This window comes from Manis javanica, chromosome 8, assembly GCF_040802235.1.
Source record: "Manis javanica isolate MJ-LG chromosome 8, MJ_LKY, whole genome shotgun sequence".
Lineage (NCBI taxonomy): Eukaryota > Metazoa > Chordata > Mammalia > Pholidota > Manidae > Manis > Manis javanica.
This window is the reverse complement of record NC_133163.1, coordinates 114,618,305-114,644,570: the sequence shown is the minus strand read 5'-3', so window position 1 is coordinate 114,644,570 and position 26,266 is coordinate 114,618,305. Positions and strand designations below refer to the sequence as shown.

The window sequence follows — 26,266 nt, the reverse complement described above, 5'->3', positions numbered from 1 at the left end:
CTGTTTATGTTTTTATAAATCTGAAGTAACAGTCAGATATTTTCTTTATTTTCTAGGTAAAATTTCAAATGTTGATGGAAATACTTCTCTTTTAACTGTTTCTTATCTAAATTCCTTTTACTTAATATTTAGATTACAGTTCTTAAAAACTTTTACAGCAGTGTTTGGTATTTTGTGTATCCATTTATTATCATCAATTACTTGCTATTACATAAATAGGTAAATATTATATATGCATGTAAATTATAAAAACAATTATTTTTAGCTTTAAATGTCTTCTGAAGAAAATTTAAATGTGATTAATTTTAAATGTAATCCCAAAATGAGAAGATACTTATAAATACTAAACTGTGGAATAGAACAATGTATGTCATCACCTTAACAATTCAGAGAAATCATGAAATGTTTTTCCCAAAGTATCATTTCTTAAAATTTAATTAGTTGTGTAATCTTCCTAGCAAAGAAATAGTTACAATATAATTAAGTTATTTGTAGCATATACTTAAGGGAGGCCAGATGCCATCTTTGACATTAATTTTGTAAGAATTGCAGATTATTTCATCACTAGGTCTTAGCCCAGAGTGACCAGTATTTTCTTAACCTTTGTCTGAGCCTAAAATAAACTAGAAATCCTGACTGACATTATGTAAAAATGATTCTAAATTATCCAAGAAGCCTTTTTTGGGTAATAATTTTATTGATACATAATTCACATACTATACAATTCACACAATTAAATTATACAATTAAATGGTTATATTCAGAGTTCTGTAACTATCGCTATAATTTTAGAACATTTTCATTACTCTAAAAAGAAACCCTGTAGCCTTTAGTGCTTACCCCTCTCTCACAGACACAGACACACACACACACACACACACACACAGACACACACACTCACACACACACACACACACACACACACACACACACACACACACACACACACACCCTTCACAGCCCTAGGCAACTGCTACCTACTTTCTGTCTATTCTGGACTTTTCATATAAATGAAATCATTACTATTTGGCCTTTTGTGTTTAGTTTCTTTCACTTAAGTTTCTAAGACTCATCCATGCCGTAGCATATATAAATATTTATTCCTTTTTATTTCCAAAAAATATTTACTACACTGTATTTACCCATTCATCAGTTGACAAACATTTGGATTGTTTCTACCTTTTGGCTACTTTGAATAATGCTGCTGTGGACATGCCACAAGTGTTTGGTGGACAAATATTTTTCATTTTTCCAAGAGACTTTTTAAAACTCAATTTTGCTTTATTTTTAAAAAGTTAATTCATTGAAGCCAATTATTTAGCATTATATAGACAAAATACTGGTTGGTTTACTGAAAAATTTGATTTGCCAGTCCAGTATTTTGTTACCATACAGAATGTCTTAAGTTTTTATTATTAATTTACTTTATTTTTTTTATACTATTACTTGGTAGCTCTTGACTTCATATTACTATAATCATTACAAGAGTAAACATTATCTATTTATAAGTCCAAATTTTAATGTGTATTTACCTTAAGGAAGGTAGGCCTGTAAGTCTGGTAGTTTTTCTGATGATTTGCTTTCAAGCAAAGCATCCCTCTTATAAATTGAATTCTTTATTTGGACATTGTCTACATGACAGATCTTTTTCTGAAAAGAAAAATGACTTTTCATTTTCCATCTTGAATACAATGCAGAAGAATCAAATGATTTTGAAACTTCATCCGATTTCATCGTTTTCATAGTGTTCTTCTCATGCAGTGTCTTCCCTACATGAGGGCAGCACTCACATTCAAAGTTGAGTATGTAATACGAATCCTACCCTGATCATGAACTTCTTTTCATTATTTTGAATAATGAGGTGCTTGGATCTTTATTTTTTTAATTATGTATTTCTGTTTGGATTGACAGTGGTGGCAAGTTTTCAACACTACTTCAGAATTTAGGCCCTGAAAATGCTGTGACACTGCTAGTGTTTGCAGTAACAGAACATAAGATTCTTATCCATTCCTTACGGCCTTCTGTGCTTACTAGTGTGACAGAAGCATTAGTGTCTGTGAGTACCACAATTTCTTAATGACAATTTCATTTTAAACCTAGTTTATTCATATAATTTAAAGCTATTTTAATACTTAACTAAAATTCAGAGAGTAATAAATTTTTATGTTTTGAAAACAATTTTAATTTTCTGACCATTAACATTTTATCATAATAATTTATCATGCACTATATCTGAAATATTTTTAAAAAATTGTTTGTGTGCTGGTAAAGTATGCTTCAATGTCAAGCAGCTAAACATTCTCCTATCTTTTGTTTATCTAAGATGATTTTCCCTTTCCACTGGCCATGCCCATATGTTCCTCTCTGCCCGCTGGCTTTAGCAGATGTATTGAGTGCACCATGTCCATTCATAGTAGGAATTGATTCAAGATATTTTGATCTGTATGACCCTCCACCAGATGTTAGTTGTGTTGACCTAGATACCAACACAATTTCTCAGTAAGTATATCGTAGTGATTCAATACCCAATAATTTAAAACTTAATAGGTCATGTATGTAATTGTATATTTTATGAAAGCTAACTAGAATTGTTTCAAGCTATACTTTTTCTTTTACTTGAGGTTATTACCATCTTTTAATCAGCTCTTAACTATGCATTATGGGATAAATTTAGGGTATTGGAAGTTTTATTGGAAAGAAAATACACCTTTAATCCTCAGATCTTTAAGTATTTAATACACATTATAATCTTAGGCTTACTTAGAAATTTAGCAAAAGGGAAATTGAGGTTAGAGATAGAAAAATTTATTTCCCTTTAGTCAGATGAGTGTGACTGAAATCACAAATTAAATTGAAATTCTATCCTTGATTAATATTTCAATCCAATTTCTAGTCTTGTATAATACTACTAGGATACTAATATTTCATAGCAAAATTAATGTTTTAAAAATGTTAAGTAACTTTTAAATTATATATGATCTTAATCACCTTTATACTTTAGGAATGTAAGGATTTTAAGTTTCCCTCTTTTATTGGAATACTATTTAGGTTGTAGCTACTGGAGCTATATATTTATACCTTATTTATAATTTAGTCTTTCTCTTGTATCCCTTATCCACATTGCATCCACAGGGCATACTTAAAACAACCACAAATTAATCTATCAGTAAAGCCCCAAAGCTAGCATACCTTTAATAACTTTATTATGTATATTTCAAATATTCAAAAAATATATTTTTCTCCATTTTAAAATAAGCATGTTTCATATTAAAGCCTTTTGATTTAATTATGCAATTGTATATTAATCCTAGTCTTGTCGTATCAAAACCTCAAGGGCCTAAACCATTAGAAAAGTTTAGCAAAAAAAACTTTCTATTATAAAGCATGTATACTCTAATTTAGAGAAAACCCAAACAAGAAAATATGAGATGTACTTTGTGCATAAAAGCCATTTTATATATGGGATCAATAAGACTCAAAAGTTCCTTACCAGGAATATTTAATTCTTTAAATATTAAAGTAATATCTCTTTCCTTTGCCGGTTCTTAATGTTATATAAAGTTTTGAAAAATTGAAATTAAGCATGATAAATTAGTATATACTGTTCATTATGGTAATACATTACATTTTCCCTCAATTTGTTAAAAGAATTTTTTCTTACTATTTTATCTTTCTGCTTTGTCACTAATGAATTAAAGAATCAGAGAAGCATGAGTCATTTGCGCTCATCAGTAGGCTTGCGTCTTGGTATTACCACTCTTCCAAACCTGTGGGAGACTCAACTTAGTGACCTGTTTTCTACTTTCCTTCATCCAGAATTTCTGAGGCCTCAATCTGAAATTTGAAAGAAAACCAAATCTGAGTATGGGAATTTTTGGTTTCCTTTTCCCTCTCTGACATTTATTAGATTGATATAATACAGTATATGTTATGAATGCCAAGAAATTTCTGAAGGGAAATTAATATGTGATGTGAACTAGACATAAAGCTGTATGCAAAGCTTAAGTTATCTCATATTATTTTCCGTATTTTGTGAGGTAGTTTTTATTCACCTCTCTGACAGATAGGAAACCAAAGCTTAGATTTTTAAGTAATTTATCAAAAGGTGCATAGCTTATACTGTCATATTTGAATATACATATTTGAAATGAATATGTACATAGCATATACCTATACTTAAAACCATCCCTGGCTGACACCAAAACTAATATTTCTGCCACTAATTTTTATCTATTTATGTAATAATAATCTTGTGAATGGAAGTCACCATGAATAAAAATGCAGGATGCTATTCATAGATCCAAACTCAGGCACTAGGTAAAACTCGCCTACCTGGCTAAGTTTTAAAGTAAAGATATCAAGAGCAAGAGAAGGAAATTATGAGAGTAAATAATAGTAATTAGATGTAGTGAAATGATACCACGGTATTGTTCTTTCACTTATGCTGCACACATACCTTGAGTACCCTTTTTTACTAGGCCCTGGAAATAAAAAGGCCAACCAAGTACACTCCTCTCTTTCAAGTTGCTCATTATGTAGCTTAGCTAGGCAGGCAACACAGTGAGTGGCAGGACACAGTGGGAGTGCTGTGTTGTAGTTGTTTTGTTTTTTGTGTTTTTTTGACATCATTAATGTACAACATAACTTGAACAACATTATGGTTACTAGACTCCCCCCATTATCAAGTACCCCCAAATACCCCATTACAGTCACTGTCCATCAGCATAGTAAGATGCTATAGAATCACTACTTGTCTTCTCTGTATATACTGCCTTTCCTGTGTCCCCCACCCACTACATTATGTGTGCTAATAGTAAGGCCCCATTTTCCCCCTTATCCCTCCCTTCTCACCCATCCTCCCCAGTCCCTTTCCCTTTGGTAACTGTTAGTCCATTCTTGGGTTCTGTGATTCTGCTGCTCTTTTGTTCCTTCAGTTTTTACTTTGTTCTTATGCTCCACAGATGAGTGAAATCATTTGGTACTTGTCTTTCTCTGCCTGGCTTATTTCACTGAGCATAATAATACCCTCTAGCTCCATCCATGTTGTTGCAAATGGTAGGATTTGTTTTCTTCTTATGGCTGAATAATATTCCACTGTGTATATGTACCACATCTTCTTTATCCATTCATCTACTGATGGACACTTAGCTTGCTTCCGTTTCTTGGTAATGGTAAATAGTGCTGCAATAAACATAGGACTGCACATGTCTTTTTCAAAGTGGGCTGCTGCATTTTTAGGGTAAATTCCTAGGAGTGGAATTCCTGGGTCAAATGGTATTTCTATTTTTAGTTTTTGAGGAACCTCCATACTGCTTTCCACACGGTTAAACTAGTTTACATTCCCACCAGCAGTGTAGGAGGGTTCCCCTTTCTCCACATCCTCACCAACATTTGTTGTTGTTTGTCTTTTGGATGGTAGCGATCCTTACTGGTGTGAGGTGATATCTCATTGTGGTTTTAATTTGCATTTCTCTGATGATTAGCGATGTGGAGCATCTTTTCATGTGCCTGTTGGCCATCTGAGTTTCTTCTTTGGAGAACTGTCTGTTCAGCTCCTTAGCCCATTTTTTAATTGGATTGTTCGCTTTTTGTTTGTTGAGGTGTGTGAGCTCTTTATGTAATTTGGATGTCAACCCCTTATCAGATACATCATTTATGAATATATTCTCCCATGCTGTAGGATGTCTTTTTGTTCTATTGATGGTATCCTTTGCTGTACAGAAGCTTTTTAGTTTGATGTAGTCCCACTTGTTCATTTTTGTTTTTGTTTCCCTTGCCCGGGGAGATATGTTCATGAAGAAGTTACTCATGTTTATGTCCAAGAGATTTTTGCCTATATTTTCTTCCTAAGAGTTTATGGTTTCATGACTTACATTCAGGTCTTTGATCCATTTTGAGTTTACTTTTGTGTATGGGGTTAGACAATAGTCCAGTTTCATTCTCTTACATGTAGCTGTCTAGTTTTGCCAACACCAGCTGTTGAAGAGGCTGTCATTTCCCCATTCTATATCCATGGCTCTTTTATCATATATTAATTGACCATATATGCTTGAGTTTTTATCTGGACTCTCTATTCTGTTCCACTGGTCTATGGGTCTGTTCTTGTGCCAGTACCAAATTGTCTTGATTACTGTGGCTTTGTAGCAGAGCTTGAAGTCTGGGAGCATAATTCCCCCTGCTTTATTCTTCCTTTTCAGGATTGCTTTGGCTATTCAGGATTTTTTGTCATTCCATATGAATTTTAGAGCTATTTGCTCTAGCTCATTGAAGAATGCTCTTGGTATTTTGATAGGGATTGCATTGAATCTATAGATTGCTTTAGGCAGGATGGCCATTTTGACAATGTTAATTCTTCCTAGTTAAGAGCATGGGATGAATTTCCATTTATTAGTGTCCTCTTTAATTTCTCTTAAGAGTGTCTTGTAGTTTTCAGGGTATAGGTCTTTCACTTCCTTGGTTAGGTTTATTCCTAAGTATTTTATTCTTTCTGATGCAATTGTGAATGGAATTGTTTTCCTGATTTCTCTTTCTGCTAGTTCATCATTAGTGTATAGGAATGCAACAGATTTCTGTGTATTAATTTTGTATCCACAACTTTGCTGAATTCAGATATTAGATCTAGTAGTTTTGGAGTGGATTCTTTAGGGCTTCTTACACATAATATCATGTCTTCTGCAAACAGAGACAGTTTGACTTCCTCCTTGCCTATCTGGATGCCTTTTATTTCTTTGTGTTGTCTGATTGCCATGGCTAGGACCTCCAGAACTATGTTGAATAAAAGTGGGGAGAGTGGGCATCCTTGTCTTGTTCCCGATCTTAAAGGAATAGCTTTCACCTTCTCGCTGTTAAATGTAATGTTGGCTGTGGGTTTGTTGTGTTGCCGTTTTATCAAGAAAGTATTGTAAAAAGTGTTTCTGCATTGTGTTCTCACTGTGATACAGGGTCTATACTCCTGCTCACAGCAGAATGAAATGAAACCCTAATCACAGGACATCTGCATTTTGACCCTCCTGTTCTGTATTTTATTCTCATTTTTGGAAAGATAGTGTAGATTCCAAGACAGTTGTTCTTTGTCAGCTTAAGCTTTTTCAATTACTCTTTTTTCATTTTTAATTTTCAAAGTGATATTTGCTCTGTTTGTTCTGTGGGAAGTGTAGGGAGCATACAAAGAAAAAGTTCAGCAAGTTCCTCTACACACCTGTGCTGTGTTACTGTCTTTGGTACTTAGAACATGAGTGATTTACTTTCTTCTTCTTCTGTACATTTTTCAACTTTTCTAAAGTGAGTATTCATTGCTCTTGAAGTAGAAGAAAAGATTTGATAAATAAAGAATGGAATCAGCAATGCTTTAGTTAAGTTCAAAGGCTTTTTAGTGTTTTATCACCCTATCCTTTTCTTCTCCTACCCCATAAATAATTTTAAAAGCAACTGTGTTGTAATATTGTAATAAAGATTATAAGAATTCATCATAGGAACAAAGATAACACTTTCAAGGAGACATGTTCTTTTATAGTTATTAAAGTATTTTGGAATGTTGGACTTTATTCAAATATTTTAATATTATAAATTATCACTTTTCTGAAAGAAACAAAAATAAATTTTACTTACTCTTTCAAGAAACTAAATATTTGAATATACCGAAGTATTTTAATTAGCTTTCTGGATCATAAGCTCCTTGAAAGTTTTCTACAGTGCTTTTTCTTAGAGTCTATAAGAAAGATGTCCTCTCATGGTAGGATTTTCCCAATATTTAGGTGCATGACGTCTCTTAAATGGAGTTTAAAAGTAATGACCACCACATTAGTTTTGGAGTGACTAGCATGATTCCAGTGCAAGTGGAATTTACTCAGTACCAACAGAATTGTACATTTTTGAGCTATATTTAATAGAAAGTTCTACCCTCAGATCAGTCAGTTTTTAAATATTCAGTGTCCCAATTTATCCATGTAGTATTTTTCTTCTGTTAACCAGAACATTTTGTGTGTCATTTTTTCGATGTGTTTTCTCTTTTTTCTTTTTTATATATAGCAAGTATAGTAGTTCTCTCCCCCCAAAAAATGTCTACTAAACAAATATATTGTTGTCATTTAATCTCAGAACTGGTGACAAGAAAAGTGTAGCCTGGAAGATACTTCCAAAGAAACCATGTAAAAATCTCATGAACACACTGAATCATTTGCACCAGCAATTGGCAAAATGTAAGTGTATAACTTAATTAAGTGAAGTAATTTAATCTGAGAAAATTGCAATTATTTTGCTTGTTAAAAAAATAATGTTTATCTAAAGGAAAGTGTTTTTACAATCTTAAGGGCAAATGAACATTAAAGCAAAATTTATTACACATTGAATGAGAGATTTATAAAATTTCTATTTACATGTCACATTTTTGTAGAGGCATTTTAGAATAATAAAATTCCAAAAGAAGTTGAAGTGGTTGTTTTCTTTAATTTTATCATTACTGAAAGACCGTGGAGAAGAGAAGGGTTTCCATTTACATATTTTCTTCATAAATTGAATAGAAAGTTAGTTTTGAAAATCTAAGACAGATGGCCTGAACTAGAAAATGCTGATGACTGCAGTGGGGTGAGAGCTAGGTCATATGTTTTTTACCTTCAGTGGATCTTAATGTGCTTACCTTAAGTAATTTGAAAATAGAAGCTTGCCAAAAGCATTAAGAAATTGGTCAAAATGAAAATTGGCTGTATGGAATATTTCAGTAAAAAAGCTTATATATGAGTATCTTGACAGTGATCCAGAATTACTGATAAGAAGAATCAAACCTTCACTTACCTAGTCCTCTTGGTATTTTATAACAATGGTCCATTCAGGGCCCATAATTTAATACTTATTATATGAAAATTATATGATTTAAGGTTCTCATTTACCTATGAGGTGAAATATAAAGATAGGAGGTGGCCTACATCAAGGTGCCTATAGTATAGCTGGAAATAGACATGGAAAAAGACAGTGTTTTTGAAGCAAACTTCACAAGTAGATAATTCAGAAGTGGCTCAAAGTATTAGAATATGAAAAAAAAATGACGTTAAGTAGAGCAATATTTGGTCTTACAGAACAAATAAATTATGTATGGAATTTTATTTAAGCTACCTAGTTATTAATGGCTTTCTAAAAGTGCACGTACTTCTTTTGATAGCTAAGTCCAGCAGCTTTTGTAGCAATATTTAAATATTATAAAATCAGTGAAATAGCCTATCCAGTTCTACTGAAGGGCATAATCTTAAAGCTTAAAACTACTGACTTTTATACAATACTGATAGTTAAGGATTGTATAACACTTTACTGTTTCAGAGCACTTTGACGTACATTTTTAAATCTTTACAACTATGAGATAATAAGGTTGAGGGAGGCAAAGCAACTTATCAGAGACCATACAGTTAGCAAAGATAAAGCTAGTACAATTAAAATATTTTACTTTTTTTAGACAATAAGAACTCCACACACACAAAAAAACTCCCTAAGATGACTTATTGTTCCTCAGATTTTGAAAGTTTTAAAATTTTGAAGCAATCACAGTTTTTTTTCTTCTGGCTCTTTGAGAATAGATGCCCCATTACCTCCAGCCACCACCAGGAAGTACATTCTCCATCACTATAATGTAGCTATGACAATTAACTCTGAGCGTTACTGCCATCCTTATCCTCAGACCAGACTCAAGCTCTGCCAATCATAACAGTGCTCTTCATAGCAAAAGAATCCGTCTCCCAATCAGGTGTTGTATTCATGTCTCTTTAGTCTCCTTTTTTCTAAACAGTTCTCAGATTTTTTCTTGATTTTCTTGACACATTTGCTATTTTAGAATGGTCTGTGATGTGGGTTTGTCTGAGTGTCCTCATAATAAATACAGGTTATGCATCTTTGGCAGGAATATCACAGAAGTGACACTGCATTCCTTTCATAGCATCCTAATCGATTACATGCTATTCAATCTGTCCCATTGTTGATGAAGATGTTCACTTTGTGCGCTTGATTAATGTGGTATTTACCAGGCTCCCCTGCTGTAGAGTTATTCTTTCACTGCCCAGTGGCTTTAGCATTGTGTTCATCAGGAAAGGGAAGAGTTCTTCACCTTGCAATCCAGGTCTGTTCCTCCTATAGGCACTTACATTAAAAAAAAAGGGTCGGGTGGGCTTGGAGGAAGAAGTAGTGCATTTAACCCTGTCTCCAGCTGATACGCTTATGATCTTTGTTTATTATTTTATATATGGCTGTTTTAGAATATGAACATTTTTTCTGATTGTTATCAAATAAACAGAGATAATTTAATGTTTAATTTGGATAAAATATAATCAGCAGAGCCTAAAAAATGATATGGCAAGTTTTGCTAGGGTTTACATATTACGAAATTATGCAAACAAAGAACTGAGGTAGCTTGAGCCCCTTTGAAATATAACAAATTAATTTTCTTCTTTCAGTTTTAAATATAACTGACACACTATGTAAGTTTATGTAGGACTGTGTAAGTTTAAGGTGTACAGCATAATGAATGACTTGACTCACATATACAGTGAATTTATATTGATACTAATATGAACATTGGTTTGGCAGTTTAAAGAAAACACTTAGACTGTATTTCTTCACAGTGCAGCAAAGACCAAGAGATGACGGACTAATGGACTTAACAATGAATGACTATGATTTTAATTCTGGAAAGAGGCTGCACATGATAGATTTGGAAATCCAAGAGGCATTTTTGTATTTCATGGCCTCTATTTTAAAAGGTTATAGATCATACTTAAGACCAATAACACAAGCCCCATCTGAGACAGCCACAGATGCAACCTCTCTTTTTGCCCTTCAAGGTGAGTGATGGCATAGTTTTATAGCTTTCACATTATTGAGCCTAACCTTGTGGTGATTCGATTGCTTTCTGCATTAATAGCTCATATTTATCGAAATATATACCAGTTTGGGAAGTATGTGAATACTGACTCTTTTGGTAATCCATTTTCATGGGACTAGTTATTTCTCAAGCATATTAGATATAATCCCATTAACAAAATATGCAAAAGAAAATATTTGAAAAGTACAGAGCTTCTTAACCATGTATTACTGCACTCTCTTGTGTCTCAGGTGTGTTGAGATATTGATGCTGTTAGTTTTCAGGGCAGCTGGGCAATGTGGGCATTAGGAGCCCCTGGGATAGTCACCCCAGGCTTGAGCAGTCTCATCCATTTTTGTTCAGTATCTGTTTTATAAATATTCTGCCTGTGCCATAAAGTAGAAAAAAAGTTGGAAAGCCCTGGAGTGCAATTTGCATCATAACACATATTTACTCTATTTTGTAGTATTTAATTGTTTCCAAGAAAAATTCATTTAATAAGCAACTATGAGTGCCTCCAAATGCTAGGCATTGCATATATGGTGTAATGCAAATTTACATGGTTACACGCACAAAGAGAGACCGACAACAGGTCACTTCTCCCATGAACTTAACAGTCAAGAGGACAGGCAATTTGAAAATCTGAATGAGCACTCTAGTTCACAACTTCAAATCATAGAAGGCCCTTCTGAGGAATTCACGTCTGAGCTGTGATCTAAGGGATGAGTAGAAATTAGCCAGTCAAAGGGAAATTAGAAGAATATTTTAGGCAAATACAGCTTCTGCAAATTCTCAGGTTGAAAAGAGTTTGAGTACATACGCTCAAAAGAAGGCCCAAGTGTAGTTTAACTGATCATAACGAGCCAGGTGAAATGGGAAATCTGGATGAAGTTTTACTATTTCATTAAGTAACACAAATATAAATGAATACTAGAGGGGATGTAATTGCTGCATGAAGTAGCCACATATGTGTATGGAGAGAGGTGTGCCTTGTGTATATTAGCATACAACAATTTGGGGGGAAAAGTAGCAATTTTTTAAATGCTTTCATATTTACTAACTTGTATGTAATCTTCAGGGTATTGAGGAGACAAGAGACAGTTCTGGGTAGGATTTGGAAGATCTGGGTTCAGGTTCCTTTCCTATAGCTATCTTTGTCAGGTCACTTCCCTTCTCTGCAATCTCAGTTTCTTTTTCTATAACTGAAGCATGGAGGGGGGAGATGACATGGTCGATCAAGTCCCTTCTAGCTCAAAAATTCTATTAATCTCTAAATGATATTATATAGTCTGACATTATACATTTATATTGAACAGCTTTCTTAAGAAGCCGGGACCGGTCACATCAAAAATTCTATAACATGATGACGAAAACACAAATGTTTATTCGCTTCATTGAGGAATGTTCTTTTGTCAGTGATAAAGATGCAAGCCTGGCGTTTTTTGATGACTGTGTAGATAAAGTAAGTAATAGTATGTCTGCAGTGCCCTAACTAATCTTTGTAACTGCTACAAATGTTATGAGTTATAGTTTCTACTTACAACTTTTATTCGATTTTTAACAAAAGCTAAATTAATTCCATTTCATCAATGACTGTTAATTGTGGAAGTTTTGGAACCTACTAGATTTATAGAGCACAACCTCCTGCTCCTAGGAATATCTTGCAGGACTTTACTAAATTGTGGGTTTTATTTTATCAGACAAGTAAACCCTGCCTGCCCACTTATAGACTATAACAGTTTTGTCCAAGCCTGTGGACTTCCAACTTGAGTGTCTATAATTTTCACCTCCCTTTTTTGTGGATTATTACATGCTGAGAGTATGTATAGAACATAATAAACATTTCACCTGAATATTTCTAAAATTTGGCAGTGAATTTGTAGCATAAATTAAGTGAATTAATTCTGAATTCATTAGTGAAGCCTTTCCTTCCCCTTCAGTCCTATTATCATATGTGGAATAGTGCCAGGTGGGTATCCATGCTGGAAAAGGAGGTTGGAGAACAGATAGGGGTGCCACTCCTGAATGGGGTGAGGAAGGAGAACAGCTTAGTGCTAGGTTTTGGAGCTGAAGCCAGGAGAAGAGATCATCCATGCAAGGGGTGGCCTAACATGGGGAATCAGAGGACAAGCAGGGTAAAGAGAGTGTCCATGCTTGGGGACAGACTGCTTCAGGGAGTCAGAGCCTAAATAGGATGAGGAGAGTGTCCTTGTAGAGGTGAGGATAGTATGGAGTGTCAGAGTCTGAGCCAGGCGAAGAGAGTGCCCCCACCAGGTAGAGGCAGCAATGGGGTGTCAGAGATGGATCTGGATGAGGAAGATACCAGCTTTGTTGGGGGAATGGGTTGGTCTGGAAGGAGTTGTAGAAGCCAAATTAGGGTAAAGTCATATATGCATGGAGGAGGGGTGGTGATAGAGATGGGAGAATGTTACATATGGGTGAATTGATCAAATAAACATATTAAAAATAATGAAGTTTCTCATTGTCAGAGAAGGGATTTACAAATAACAGAAAAGGAGAAAACCAGAATGAACCCTGTAATATTGGAATGGAATTGGAGGTTTGGCATGCTATCATTGGTTTTCAATATTTGTAAGTACAGAAATTAGTATAGATTTATGTATGTGTATTTGTGTGTAAACACATATAAATTTCTTAGCTCTGTACACTGAGAGGACCTGGTAGCAGCCATACCCAAATGAGTATCCCTAATGCACAGCCATTGGCTTGTAAATACCATTCTCCACTAAAAGGAATTGGTACTCCTTTTAGTGGAGAAATGACTGGTCCCAAGTCTAGGGCAAGGAACATACAAGATGAATCCTGAAGTAGCTTGTGGTGGAAAACAAGCATGTACTCCAAGAGTGATGGAGACATGTTAAACACACAATCACATGTGCTCACGCGCACACACACGTGCACGTGCACACACACCCCAAGCCAATTTGAAGGGACTCCCACTGGGACACTGTGAACATCAAATGATAGTAACAGATTATAGCCCACTGAAGAAAGTATGAAAATTATGAGTCTGCACAGATATCATCCAATCGAGAAACTGATGAGAAAGAGGATTTTGCAGAGTTTCAAATTATCTATGCACAAAATACATATTAATTAAAAAAGAGGAAAGAGTAACTTTAGAGTGGAAAAGAAAGCCTAGCTTTAAGTGGAAAGACACCACTTAATCTGATGATCAAAGTGAACATCATCAATAATGAGGCAAATCAACATTCGATGACTCTTCTGGGCTGCAGTGAGAATGCAACATCAATTCTGTGATTTTCCTGCCAAGGATGCATAACTTGTAAAATCTCAAGGAAATATCAGACAAACCCAAATTAAGGATATTCTACAAAACACCTGTTCGATAACTCACAAAGTGTCAGAGTTAAGAAAATAAAGGATAAATTGAAAACTGTTCAAAAGTGAAAGAAACTAGAGACTTGACAACCCAGTACAATGGCATAGCTCAGATCTGGATGCTTTTGGCATAACACTGTTACAATAATCCAAACTTGAACGTAGTTTGAAGATTAGACAGTAGTAGTATAATGTGTTACTATCCAGATGTTCATGTTGTAGTTACATAGGAGAGTGTCCTTGTTTGTAGTAAGTATAACTGAAGCATTTAGGGGTGATAGGTATGGTAGGGGTTCCCAGAACCAGTTGCAGTATGTGTGTGTTGGGGAGGATTCTGCCATGCATGACACCAAGCAATTCTTGAACACCAGCAGGGTGTCTGAGAATTCAGCTCAATTCTGACACTATCTGCCCAGAGGACAGTACCAGATTACACATGTTGAGGACTCAGCCCTATGGGAATGCCCTCTGCGCCATACCGCTCCCCCCCCACACACACACACACCTTCACTCCAAATACAAACTCTAGACTGTTACTTGTGCTTCTGAAGGACTGGCTATAGATTGAAGGTTCCAATGACCTCCCCCTGAGGTTCAATTAATTTGCTAGAGCAGCTCACAGAACTCAGGAAAGTACTTATGTTTACCAGTTCAATAAAGGATATAATTTACCAGGCAGATTAAGAGATACATAGGGCAAGGTCCTGAATGAAGGAACTTCTGTCCTTATGGTGCGTGGGGTCAGCTCAGCGGCACATGGAAGCATTCTGGTTCCCCAAGCGTGGAGCCTCTCTCAGACAGGGAAACAGGATGCAAATGCTGTTCTCATGGGTTTTTGTGAAGGCCTTATTGCCTAGTATGACTGACTAAGTCATTGGCCATTGGCTGATTCAGCCTCCAGCACCCCTGCCCTCTCCCATCTGTGGAGCTTGGGGGCTAAAGGCTGACCTTGGGTGGGGTCCAAAAGTCTCCTTATTGACCTAATAAGATACCCATTTCACCTTTATGGCTCTAAAGTGTTTTCAGGAACCTTGGATGAAAACCACTTATACTTGAGAAATATACATTTGGTCATCTGAATGACCAAATATGTATTTCTTATAAATCATTATATCACAGTTGGTCATCAGGCCAGCAACTTACTTTCAAAAGATTAAGGGGAAAAATGCTGTTTGTATTGGAAAAGTTACTGTAAGTTGAAACTCTTCTATAAATTGGTGAAAAAAATATATATATAGTTTCATGATTTTATGCCTATGATAGTATTTAAAAAAGAAGAAAGCAAAGCTTTGTCATATGTTTTCTCAACAATTTATACTTGTAAGTTTATTTAAAGAAATTCATCACTGTCAAGTTTATGTGACTGTTAAAGAAAATCAGTGATTTTTTTTTCTTTTTTCGGGGTGGGGAGCATAACAGCCAACATACAACTCAACCTTCAATATTCAACAATTGGCTCAGTTCTGCAGTTGACATGAAAAGGTCCTTCCCTGATTATTAAATAAATACCAAATGTATCTTATAAAAGTGAGAAATGATTCTCACTGTGCCAGATATAGTAGAAAAAACACTGGATTGGGAATCAGAACTGTAATCCCAGCTCTTACACTTGTGACTCCAAATCAGGTTACTTAGTTTTTCTGTATTGTTTTCTTATCTATGTTTAAAATATTGTGAGGAAAGATCTTAATGCATACCTCAATGTTCAGAGTAGTGTTTTATTAACTAAAAAGTAGAGAACCTTATGACTTTTATATTTTGCTTGCTTTTATTTGTTTATTATTCATTTGTTTTTATCACTTCATGACATAGAAATGTTCAACTTTTGAGTGACTTATGTATATGAAGAACAAGAACAATTGCAGAGCCTTGTGTAGGCATATACCCTTTCCTTAGGTTTAGAACACTTGAGAAATGGTTGATGCTGAAAAATGCTGTTTCTCATGTTGACAGAGAATTAACAAGCTAAGGTGCCCAAAAATAACCAACCTAATCCTTGAAATACTTTGGACCAGGGAAAAGATGGACACATGCCATTATCTGCTTAGAACTCATAATTCATTTTCCTATAGAAACATTGATTTAAAAAGGTAATTTGCTATAGTTCAAAAGGTGCAGGGGTACAGTGTGCTGGAAATATGGATTAAATTTCTTTTTGGTGGAATGATATCCTAACCACTTTTTAGGAGTCTTCTTTTAATCAAAATTTGTTTAGATATACCAAGAATAAATACACCTTTGACATGTTCAGTTTGATGAATTTTGGCAAATATAGATTTTCATATAACCATGACTCAAATATAAAACATTGCCATCACCCCACAAAGGATATTGTTTGGGGAGAAAATTTATTTTCTGTATTTTGAATAACCTGTTTACAAATGGACTTTCAGAACCTTGCCTTTTTCTAAGCTGAGTTCTGCTTATGTAAAGCTTTGAAATCCTCTTTATTTTGAGAAGTCATGTCATAGCTCCCTAATAATTTTGTCTTCATTACAGCATTACACCAAGAACTTGGTTTTCAATATTTTAATCAAAATTTTAGTTTTGCCTTAATTGGTGCTTACAAATATGAATAGAGACAATAAAAACCTAGAAAGGTATGCAACAAATAGAAAGATATACTTTAAAAATAATTTTCTAACCCCTTTTTTACAGGAATAGTTGCACTGGTTGTTGTGTGTACAAATGTTTCTGACCAGAATTACATACTTTGAATGTTTTTCCTGTATGGCGCTGGGTTTCCACTGTTCTCTGTATGTCCTCCTGAGCTTCCCCTGAGAACAGTGGTATCCGTTTGTGTAACATTTGTTCCCTCTGCCCAGCAAACTGAATCATAAGGCACAAAATTAGTGGCCAGGGTTCGCTAACAGCATACTTTAGCTGGTATATTTATTAATCCACATGGGAACCACTGAATAAGTTGTAGGAATCTAATTAACAGTGCAGAAGAGATAAATCTTGTGTTCTTCCCTTTTAGTTTTTACTCATTTTGTATCTCTTGTCCACAAGTCTGTGTTTTAGCTAAGAATTTGTAATGTATCACATGGTTTAAAATTCCTTGTTAATATTGTAAGATACACAAGACTTGGAATTTTGCTAGAATGCTAGGGCGTCATGTTCTAAGGAGGATATCTTATTACTGATAATCACGACATTGTCTAGGATTTTCTGAAAGTGGTCATCTGCCATTTACTTGCTAAGAGTCAATGCAGGACATGACTGGAATAATTGCTTTAAAGAATATAAATTCTGAGAAGTCTCAAATAAGAACACATCACATTAAATGTATAGCCATTGTTTCTGCACAGACTATTTTCCTAAAATGCTAGTTACCTATTCAGTCTAGACACAACAAAAGATCATGTAATGGATTAATGTTATACTTACAGATTTTAATGACTAAGAAAATCAAAACTGAAAATCAATTCATTGAAACATGGTTATTGGTATTTGCTTTATTATAATTCAAAGAAGCCTTTATTAGAGAAAATAACAAAATGTCACATAACCTTAATAACCTTAATAGCCTTCATATACAGAGTAGTGGTTAATTGTATTTCTGGTATTATTAAGTAGAACTCTCTAAAGTAGTGAATAATTATACAGTGGTGTTACTACCTTTCATATTTTAATAGTACAGTTTAAGTACACTCAGCACAGCAAGTCAGTGCTTGCCTTTTTTTTAAATTAAGGCATCATTGATATACAATCTTTTGAAGGTTTCACATGAAAAACATTGTGGTTACTACATTCACCCATGTTATCAAGTTCCTCCCACCCCCACCCCATTGCAGTCATTGTGTCCATCAGCACAGTAAGATGCTATAGAGTCACTGCTTGTCTTCTCCGTGCTATACTAGTGCTTGCTTTTAATCTGCAAATGTTTTCTGAATATCAGTAATACTTTTAAAAGAATCATTTATGTGGGGCTATTCCTTAGTTGAGTGATTTTGAGCTTAACTTTTTAAGGGAATGGATCCTTGTACCTCTGACAGTGTCGCTATGGAAAATAAATAATATTAGATATGCATTAACTGCCTAGGCCAATACATGACTAAGACTGAACAGCGATTACACATACTCCTCTTTTGATCTTAGCATATTTAAACAGAAGACATTTGACTGACTTTAAAAAGCTGTAGTGATAATGTTGAATAGGAATAAGAAAAGCAGTGTATGAGAATCATTTGAGTTCCATTTATGACTAATTTAAAAGCTATGTGTTCTTGTTCTCCATACGATTGTGTTTTAAATCCTTACAATCTGTTCATATAGGATGAAGCTTAACTAAGGGCAATTTTGTGTAACAAATAGTCTGGTAAATTTTTTCTTGGTCTCCCAAGCATCCGTCTGCAGTTTTCTGAGCATATGAATGTCTTTTGGAAAAAATATGAAGAGAATATGAAAATTATTTTAATTTTATCCTGCCGTGGGTGTTGGATTTTTTTTTTCTCCCAATAAAGACAGATGTCGCTGTGATTTCCATCAGACAGAAATGGCCAACCAATAAATATAGAGTTTACTGCATGGCTGTTTTCATAATGTTGAAAAGAGATTTTACTGGTATATAAGCTAAGGGAAATATCTTTTACCAAGGTACTGAATCTATAGTGCAAAGTTTTAATATTTTAATAGACTTTACAATACTGAGAATTAAAGCAATTGTACTTGTCAAGAGGTTTTTTTTTCTGTGTGAACAAATTGTCTGGAGAGTGGAAAGCAGATATAGGTCTGGAGAAGGAGAAGCTGTTAAAGAGGGAAAGACTATTAAATAGATAAATAAAAATGTAAAAAACACCTGGTGTTCACAGACAAGCAGTTCTCTTAGAATGTTCCAGCCTCACGACAGGCGTAGTTTCCATGTTCCTTTCCAGTGACCTTGGGTCCTTTTAATTCTGGCCCAGCTCTTCTATTTCATTACAATTGGACACCCTTGTAATTAGATTAACCCCATTTCATGTGCATAAGAATGTTCACAAACATCTGTGTTTGCTTGCCTGTCTTCTCACTTGTTCTTGGGTTGCCCATGGACATCACACCCTTCTAGGGATACCTGTGGTTTTGAGTTATCATTGACATGTTCCTAATACTGTTCTTTTTTTAAAAAATATTTTAGGTTTGCTAATAATGGCCTCAGTGTCCTTGTTTTTTTGAAAGTTTGATTTTTTAAGTTTTATTAAATGACTAAAGTAATAGGAAGTGTGGAAATTAAAAGGGAGAAAAAACTCTGTAAAATTCCAGTGTCCTAATATCATTTTACATTTACTTTAAATGTTTTTTACTTATTTATAATATAGTTTCCTAGTTTTTTACGTAACCAGCTCTTATAAGCATTTTTAGTATTGCTGCCAAATCTCTTAAAAGTTAATTCTCATTTTTACCACAGCAAAACACACAGCTTAAAAAGGCAAATAATTTTCCAAGGCTCAGGTCCAATTTCTTTCCACCCCTAGTTTCTACTTCCCACAGGCAACCAGTCTTTCAACTATTTCTTCAGTCATTTACCTTAAGATTTCCAAATAATTTTTTTTTTTGTTATATAAATGAACGCATTTATTAATGTCTACCAGTGCTTCAAATGGTGGCGCTTCTAGTCGTCTTTCAGTGCCTTCAGCCTTCTGACGGCCAACACTGCTGTGACGGCAGCTACTGTTTTCACGCAGGCCCCACAGTGCCAGATCCCCACAGCTCATCTCGTCAGCTTGGTTTTGCCACAAAAGGAGCAAGTGTACTTAGCGTGCTGGCTTATTTCAACTTTCTTCACCATTTTCCTGAGGGAGGCACCATAATGGGTCCCACATTTACCGATGATTCTGACCTTCTTAGTGCGCTTAGCCATGTCGCCGCTAGGTGCAAGATGAGAGCCCAAATAATGTGTTTTAATTGCTGCTTATTGTTTTATGTATTATCTGTTTGTATTTTAATATTATCTATTATCTACCACCACCTTCTCAATTCTCCCAGTGTAGTTTTGGTCAAACGGTTGTTCAATGTAAATATGATTATCACTTTGTATATAATCACAGCTAGGCTATATATTTAATAATTAAATTTCTTTTCATGCATGAATTTTGTTTTCCCTTAAGTTAATAATTGCTACATTTCTTGTTGTGTGTACTATTAATTCATTTCCAAACTCTTCTACAAAAGTGAATAATCTAGTATTTTTCCAACATATCAGGTAATCTATCCATTTAATTTTTTTTTTCTCACTAGAGCTTTCCATCTTCGTGTTACAGTTTGAATTGATTGCTTTCTAGTCTGTCATCCTGGGACTTTACTTCACCATCATCTTGGGAATTATATTGACCTGTCTTCAGAGCTGGATCCCCGGGTTTCTGACTTCAATAACTTCTTTCTTGGTTTGTTTCTTTGTTATGGAGAAGCACACTTTCAAGTAGCCTAGAGAGAAAGAGTACATGGAAGGTACATTTTTGACACCCAGTCTGCAGATGTCATTGGATTGCCAATTTGGTTGGATGTAAAATTTTAAAGTCATTACTGCATTGTCTTCTAGCTTCAAGTGTTATTGTTGAGAACAGCATTTAGTCTGATGTCATCTTGATATCTGATCTTTTGTGCCTGATCTCTTTTTCTCTCTAGAAATGTTTAAGATCCCTAATGTTCTGAAATTTCATAAGGATATACCTGGTATAGGCCTTCTTTTCTTCACTGAGTTGGATTCATGTAGACCCTTTTAATCTGTGGACCCATTTCCTTCAAATTCTGGGGGATTTTCTTGCATTTTTTTCTTTCTTTAATTTTCTTTCCTCCATTTCCTCTGTTCTCTTTTTCTGAAATACATATTACTTGGATATTGGCCCTCCTGACCTGATCCTCTTAATTTTCTTATCTTTTTTCATCCTATTTTCTGTCTTTTGTCCCCACTTCTTGGGAGATTTCTTCAAGCTTATATTCCAACCTTTTTAGTATACTTTTTATTTCTGCTCTCATACTGGTGATTTCCATAACATGCTTTTTTTTTATTAAGGTATGATTGATATACACTCTTATGAAGGTTTCACATAAAAAAACAATGTGGTTACTACATTTACCCATATTATCAAGTCCCCACCCATACCCCAATGCAGTCACTGTCCATCAGTGCAGCAAGATGCCACAGATCCACTATGTGCCTTCTCTGTGCTACACTGTTCTCCCCGTGATCGCCCACACCATGTGTACTAAACATAATACCCCTTCATCTCCTTCTCCCTCCCTCCCCACCTGCCCTCCCACACTCCTCCCCTTTGGTTTATAGCATATTCTTGTTTCATGGATGTAGATTTGTTCGTTGTAGTTATTTTGAAGTTTTTTTTCTTCTCCACATCATCTCTGCTTCTTCTGAGTACTTATAATATTTGATTATTTTATTCTTTTTCAAGTTATTAGTTTTTCTTTTGTGATCTTTGGTTGGTATTCATTTTCAAGAGTGAGACACAAAGCCCTCATTGGAACTCTTTCTGGGAAGGTGAGGCTTAGAGCTTCCTTAGGTATGAGATTGATGGTCATAAATGAACTATTTCGTTAGAGTCTCTGTTGGATCATTGTCTCTAGTTCTTTTCCTTTAGGCTGCTCAGCTTCCCCAAGAGGTGTCTCTAGTCTTAGCCTGGGCAGCATAGCGTGAATTTCCAGTGTTCTTAGAGGTGGGTGGGGAAGGTAACAGATTTCCTCCTTGTTGTAACATGTAGGCTTTTACTCACTTCACCTGTTCTCATTAACTTCCTCATTTCTTTCAGCTTGCCCGCTGTCCTCAAGTCTAAAGTCCCTCTAGTTCCCGCAGAAAGTACGCAGTAGTCTTTCACCGTGTTAGGAAGAGGTAGTGAGTGGCCTGACTACTGTGTTGGGCCAGGGATCTGGGGGTCCTTACATGTGGGCTTTTAACTAATCTTCTGCTTCAGTCTCACCTGCAGTTTCATCATCAAAGGTGTCTAGTGCTTCTCATTCCTGACCTTTTTGGGGCTCTGTAGAGCAAAATGGCATGCTTTTTGCCTTTTTGCCTTTGTTCCCTCCCCAGTGCCAGATACGTGGCTTTCACCTTTCCCAGCTCATACCAGTCTACTTTGCAGCTTCTAAGATGTTTTGGACTCTAGCTCTGCTATTATCCCCCCTCCAGTTCATTTTGTTTTCATTGCTGTTGTTGTTTTCATTCCCCTTATTCTCATTTTGGGGAGATTTCAGGAGGGATTAAAGGTAAAGCGTTCTGTTTAATTTGCCTAATCTTTTCACTGTTTTCATTTTTAATGATTATATATTTTATCCATTTAGCATACTTTATTCATTTACCTGTTTTTTGGCATGTAGATGACTTCCAATTTATTGCTATTGCAAGAAGCTTCTTTTATGCTGATACCTTTTTTTATGTTAGGTTCTTTTCTTTTTATTTTGCCAAATACACATAATGATTTATTGACATCGCATTACAATACATAATATGTTCAATGATATTTCAAAATATGTTCATTATTGTCCTTCATTAGTAATGCACAGTGCTATGAGCCATGCTAAACTACAGTGAACTTGGTATATAAATGTAGTATTTCCATCAGTCCTTACACATGCATCTGAAATGCATTGCCTCAGTTGACTGTGTTTTTGGTTCCATTGAATAAACCTGTTCCTTTGGTTTACACCAGAAGAAGTAACCAGAGGGGTGAGTGTCTGTCATATATATAAATCTATGTTTCCAGACTCTGTAATATCATTGTGTGGATGTATTTTAATTTATTTAACCAATGTTCTTTAAATGGACATTTAGGTTGTTTTCCAGTCTTCCAGAATTTTGAATAACAATGCAGTGAACATCCATATTCATATATCTTTGTGGACTTACTTGATCATTTTATTGAGATAAAGAAATCGAATTGATGAGTCAATATGTATGACATTTAAAATTTGCTAAGTTATTGCCAAACTGCCTTACACAAAAGTTGAATCATCTTACATTCCCACTAATATTTGGGTCAGTTTATACTCCCACTATAGTACATGAATCTGACTCTTTCCTCACAAATTCACCGACACTGGCTATCACTAATCATTTAGAATTTTGCCAATATGCTGGGCAAAAACCGATGTCCTATTAATTCTTTTAATTTGAATTTATTGATGAGGTTGAACATTTTTTTTTCTTTTAAACAGATTTACTGGTCATTTGTATTTCTTTATAAATTTTTCTGTACATGTCCTTTGCCCAATTTTCAATCTTAAGTCTCAATTTCTGTTCTTACTTAGAGAACTCCTTATAGATTATTGCCTTAACCATTTACTTGTATATATGTTGTGTGTATTTTTCCCAGTTTTTAAAAATTGTAATGCTGTCTAAGGTATATTTTTCCATGCAGAATTTTTTTCTGCACTCAAATCTGTCACTCTTTTCCTTTATGGTTAGCTTTTGTCTCATTGCTCAGGTTTAAATATTATGACCAAGACTTTCTTGTGCTTCTTGCCTTCATTTCACCTTCTGTGTAAATTAAATATGGAATCCAGATACTTAAGCAATTCCATCTACTTCTGCTTACCATTTCTTCTTGCATTTACTCCTAGGTTCATTTTCCTTTTTCATGAAGTATATCCTTTGATAGTTCTCTCAGTGAAGGTCTGATAGTGGTAAACTCTCTTCATTTTACTTGTCTAAAAATGTCTATTTTTACCTTCATTTTTGTGTAATAATTAGATGAGCATGGAGTTCTAAGTTAACATTTTCACTCAGTCCTTTGAAGATACTATTCTATTATCTTTAGACTACATTTAACTCTTGAGAAATCTGTTACAGTGTGTCATTCTTTTGTAGATCAACATTTTTCATCTCTGGTTCCTTTTTTTTTTTTAAAGTCTCTATTTTTAATTCCTTCTTAAAACATTTTTTTAGATAATTTACATACATAAAAATTTACCTTTTTTTATTAAGGTATCATTGATATGCAATCTTATGCAGGTTTCACATGAGCACCATTGTGGTTACAAAAAAAATTTACCATTTTGAAGTGTGTATTTCCATGGTTTTAGTGTACTTGCTGTGTTGCACAACCATCTCATGTTAGGCTATTTTCTTAGAATAAGAATAAGGTGGATGTATTTAAACATATCTTGCCTTATAAAAAGGACTGTTCCAATTTTGAGTACCAACAGGGTGTGTGATATCCAGTTTCACTGTATTTATTACATCATTGTTAATTTCACCATAAAAAAATCTTTCTGAGAAGCTAAAAATTCTTTTGTACTGATTAATTTTTGAATATCCTTCAGAATTGAAATGTTTATTCAGAAAGCAATATATTCTACCTTGTTTAAATTTTTATTCTAAGCATGTATTACTTTTGTAATTTAAAAAAAGCAAATTAAAGTAATGCACAGTCATTATTTTTAATTAGAAAATAAATAAAAATATAAAGAAGAAAATTAATTGCCAGTAATACCACTACCCAGAGGTAACATTTTGATAATTGTGTGTGTGTGCCTATGCGTATGTGTGTGTATGTGTGTGTATGACAGAGTGCACATACATATCTATGTAACATACATACTCTCTTTTAAAAAGTTAGAATCATCTATATGAAGTATTTTTTTTAATGTATCATATTGTATTTTCCCTTGTCATTAATTATAAATCTGAAATGTAGCTTGTTTAATTCACTGGTATTAAAAACATTCTTTAATCCTGGTGATTATAGCGTATTCTGCTGTGACATTATAACCAACAATTTATGTAAGAACACTCTGAATGTTCTTTTTAAGACTTAGAAAAATATAAAAGCTATCCTTGCCCTCTTTTGGTATGTTCTGCCCTAAATCTTTAAAGATTTAACTTAATAATTACTGCTTTCCCATCTAATTTTCTTTCTGTATAACCTAATAAAGTTCTGTGGGTTATATTTTGTCAAATGTGTGACATCTGGGTTTTTTTAAATTAATGTCAGTGCTATGCTCTTGAGTTTATGATCCCCTTTTGGGCAGTTCAGACTGAAGTTTTCATTTATGAATATTACCTTGCCATTAGAATATCTAGAGGAAATAGTACTACTCAAGTGCTTTCAATGTTGATGTGACTAAAATTTAACTCAAATCTGCTTCTACATGTACTGGAAGAACTTAGGGAAATTTGTTACATTTAGATCAAACATAGAGCCCAGTATTCTCAACATGCATACACACGTTTGTGTGCATTTTTGAGAATATTACTTCTTGAATACATTCTCATGGTTCAAAATGCAAAATAATATAAAAAAGAATGCATTGGGAAATCTGGGTCCTATCCCATCCTTGTCCACTTTATTCTTCTCTTCCCCATATATGTAATTACTTTTCCTAGTATTCTTTAGTATATCTTTATGTAAATGCAAGCAAAAAAAATGAATATATGTTCTTATTTTTTCTTCTTTCTTATTCAAAAAATAGTATACTATATATAATGTTCTGTACCTTGTTATTTTCACTTAATTATCTTGGAGATCTTTCTACGGTGGTATGTAGAGACCTTGCTCATTCTTTAAGAGTCAGTATGGAAATGGCTAATTAACCATTCCCCTATAGATGAACACTTGGCTAACCAATGTATTTTTTTTTAATGTATGTTTTTTAAACTCCTTCAGGTGGATATGGACAAGAGTGGTGAAATGCGACTTATAGAACTGGATGAGTCTTTCAAAAGTGAACATACTGTTTTTGTAACACCACCTGAGATCCCCCATCTACCCAATGGTGAAGAACCCCCTTTACAGTACAGGTATTCAAGAGGCAGAATGTTTGGGATTGAAAGAGAGAAGCAATCCATCATCTGTGACGTAGCTTTCTAAGGACTGTGGTATTTTCAAAAATCCAAACTTTACAGATCCCTAATTTTTAGGTGGTAAGCAAGCTTATCCCACATCCATTATTAAGTTTTGAGGTATAAAATGAAAAAATATTATTATTTTGCATAACATAGACTTGAAAAGTTCTCTATATCTGCAAAAACATCTCTTCTCATAAATGTTGATTGATGATAAATTCAGTTAGGACCCCACCCCACAGAAGTGCAACACTTTTATTATGGAATTTTGATTTTTGTTTCTCACTAAA

At 34.4% G+C, this 26,266-nt stretch overlaps 1 protein-coding gene across 11 annotated transcripts in view; it reads left to right on the top strand.

The window, feature by feature from the left end:
- The window catches only part of DENND4A (DENN domain containing 4A), a 142,732-nt gene that overhangs the window by 70,601 nt on the left and 45,865 nt on the right, over window positions 1-26,266 (top strand). For all 11 annotated transcript variants that reach the window (XM_073212031.1, XM_073212030.1, XM_037010015.2 and 8 more), the window contains 6 exons: window positions 1,912-2,056; window positions 2,324-2,499; window positions 8,098-8,198; window positions 10,602-10,820; window positions 12,157-12,302; window positions 25,798-25,931. In XM_073212031.1, the coding sequence (XP_073068132.1) occupies window positions 1,912-2,056; window positions 2,324-2,499; window positions 8,098-8,198; window positions 10,602-10,820; window positions 12,157-12,302; window positions 25,798-25,931 (921 nt within the window). The remainder of the gene's footprint in view (window positions 1-1,911; window positions 2,057-2,323; window positions 2,500-8,097; window positions 8,199-10,601; window positions 10,821-12,156; window positions 12,303-25,797; window positions 25,932-26,266) is intronic.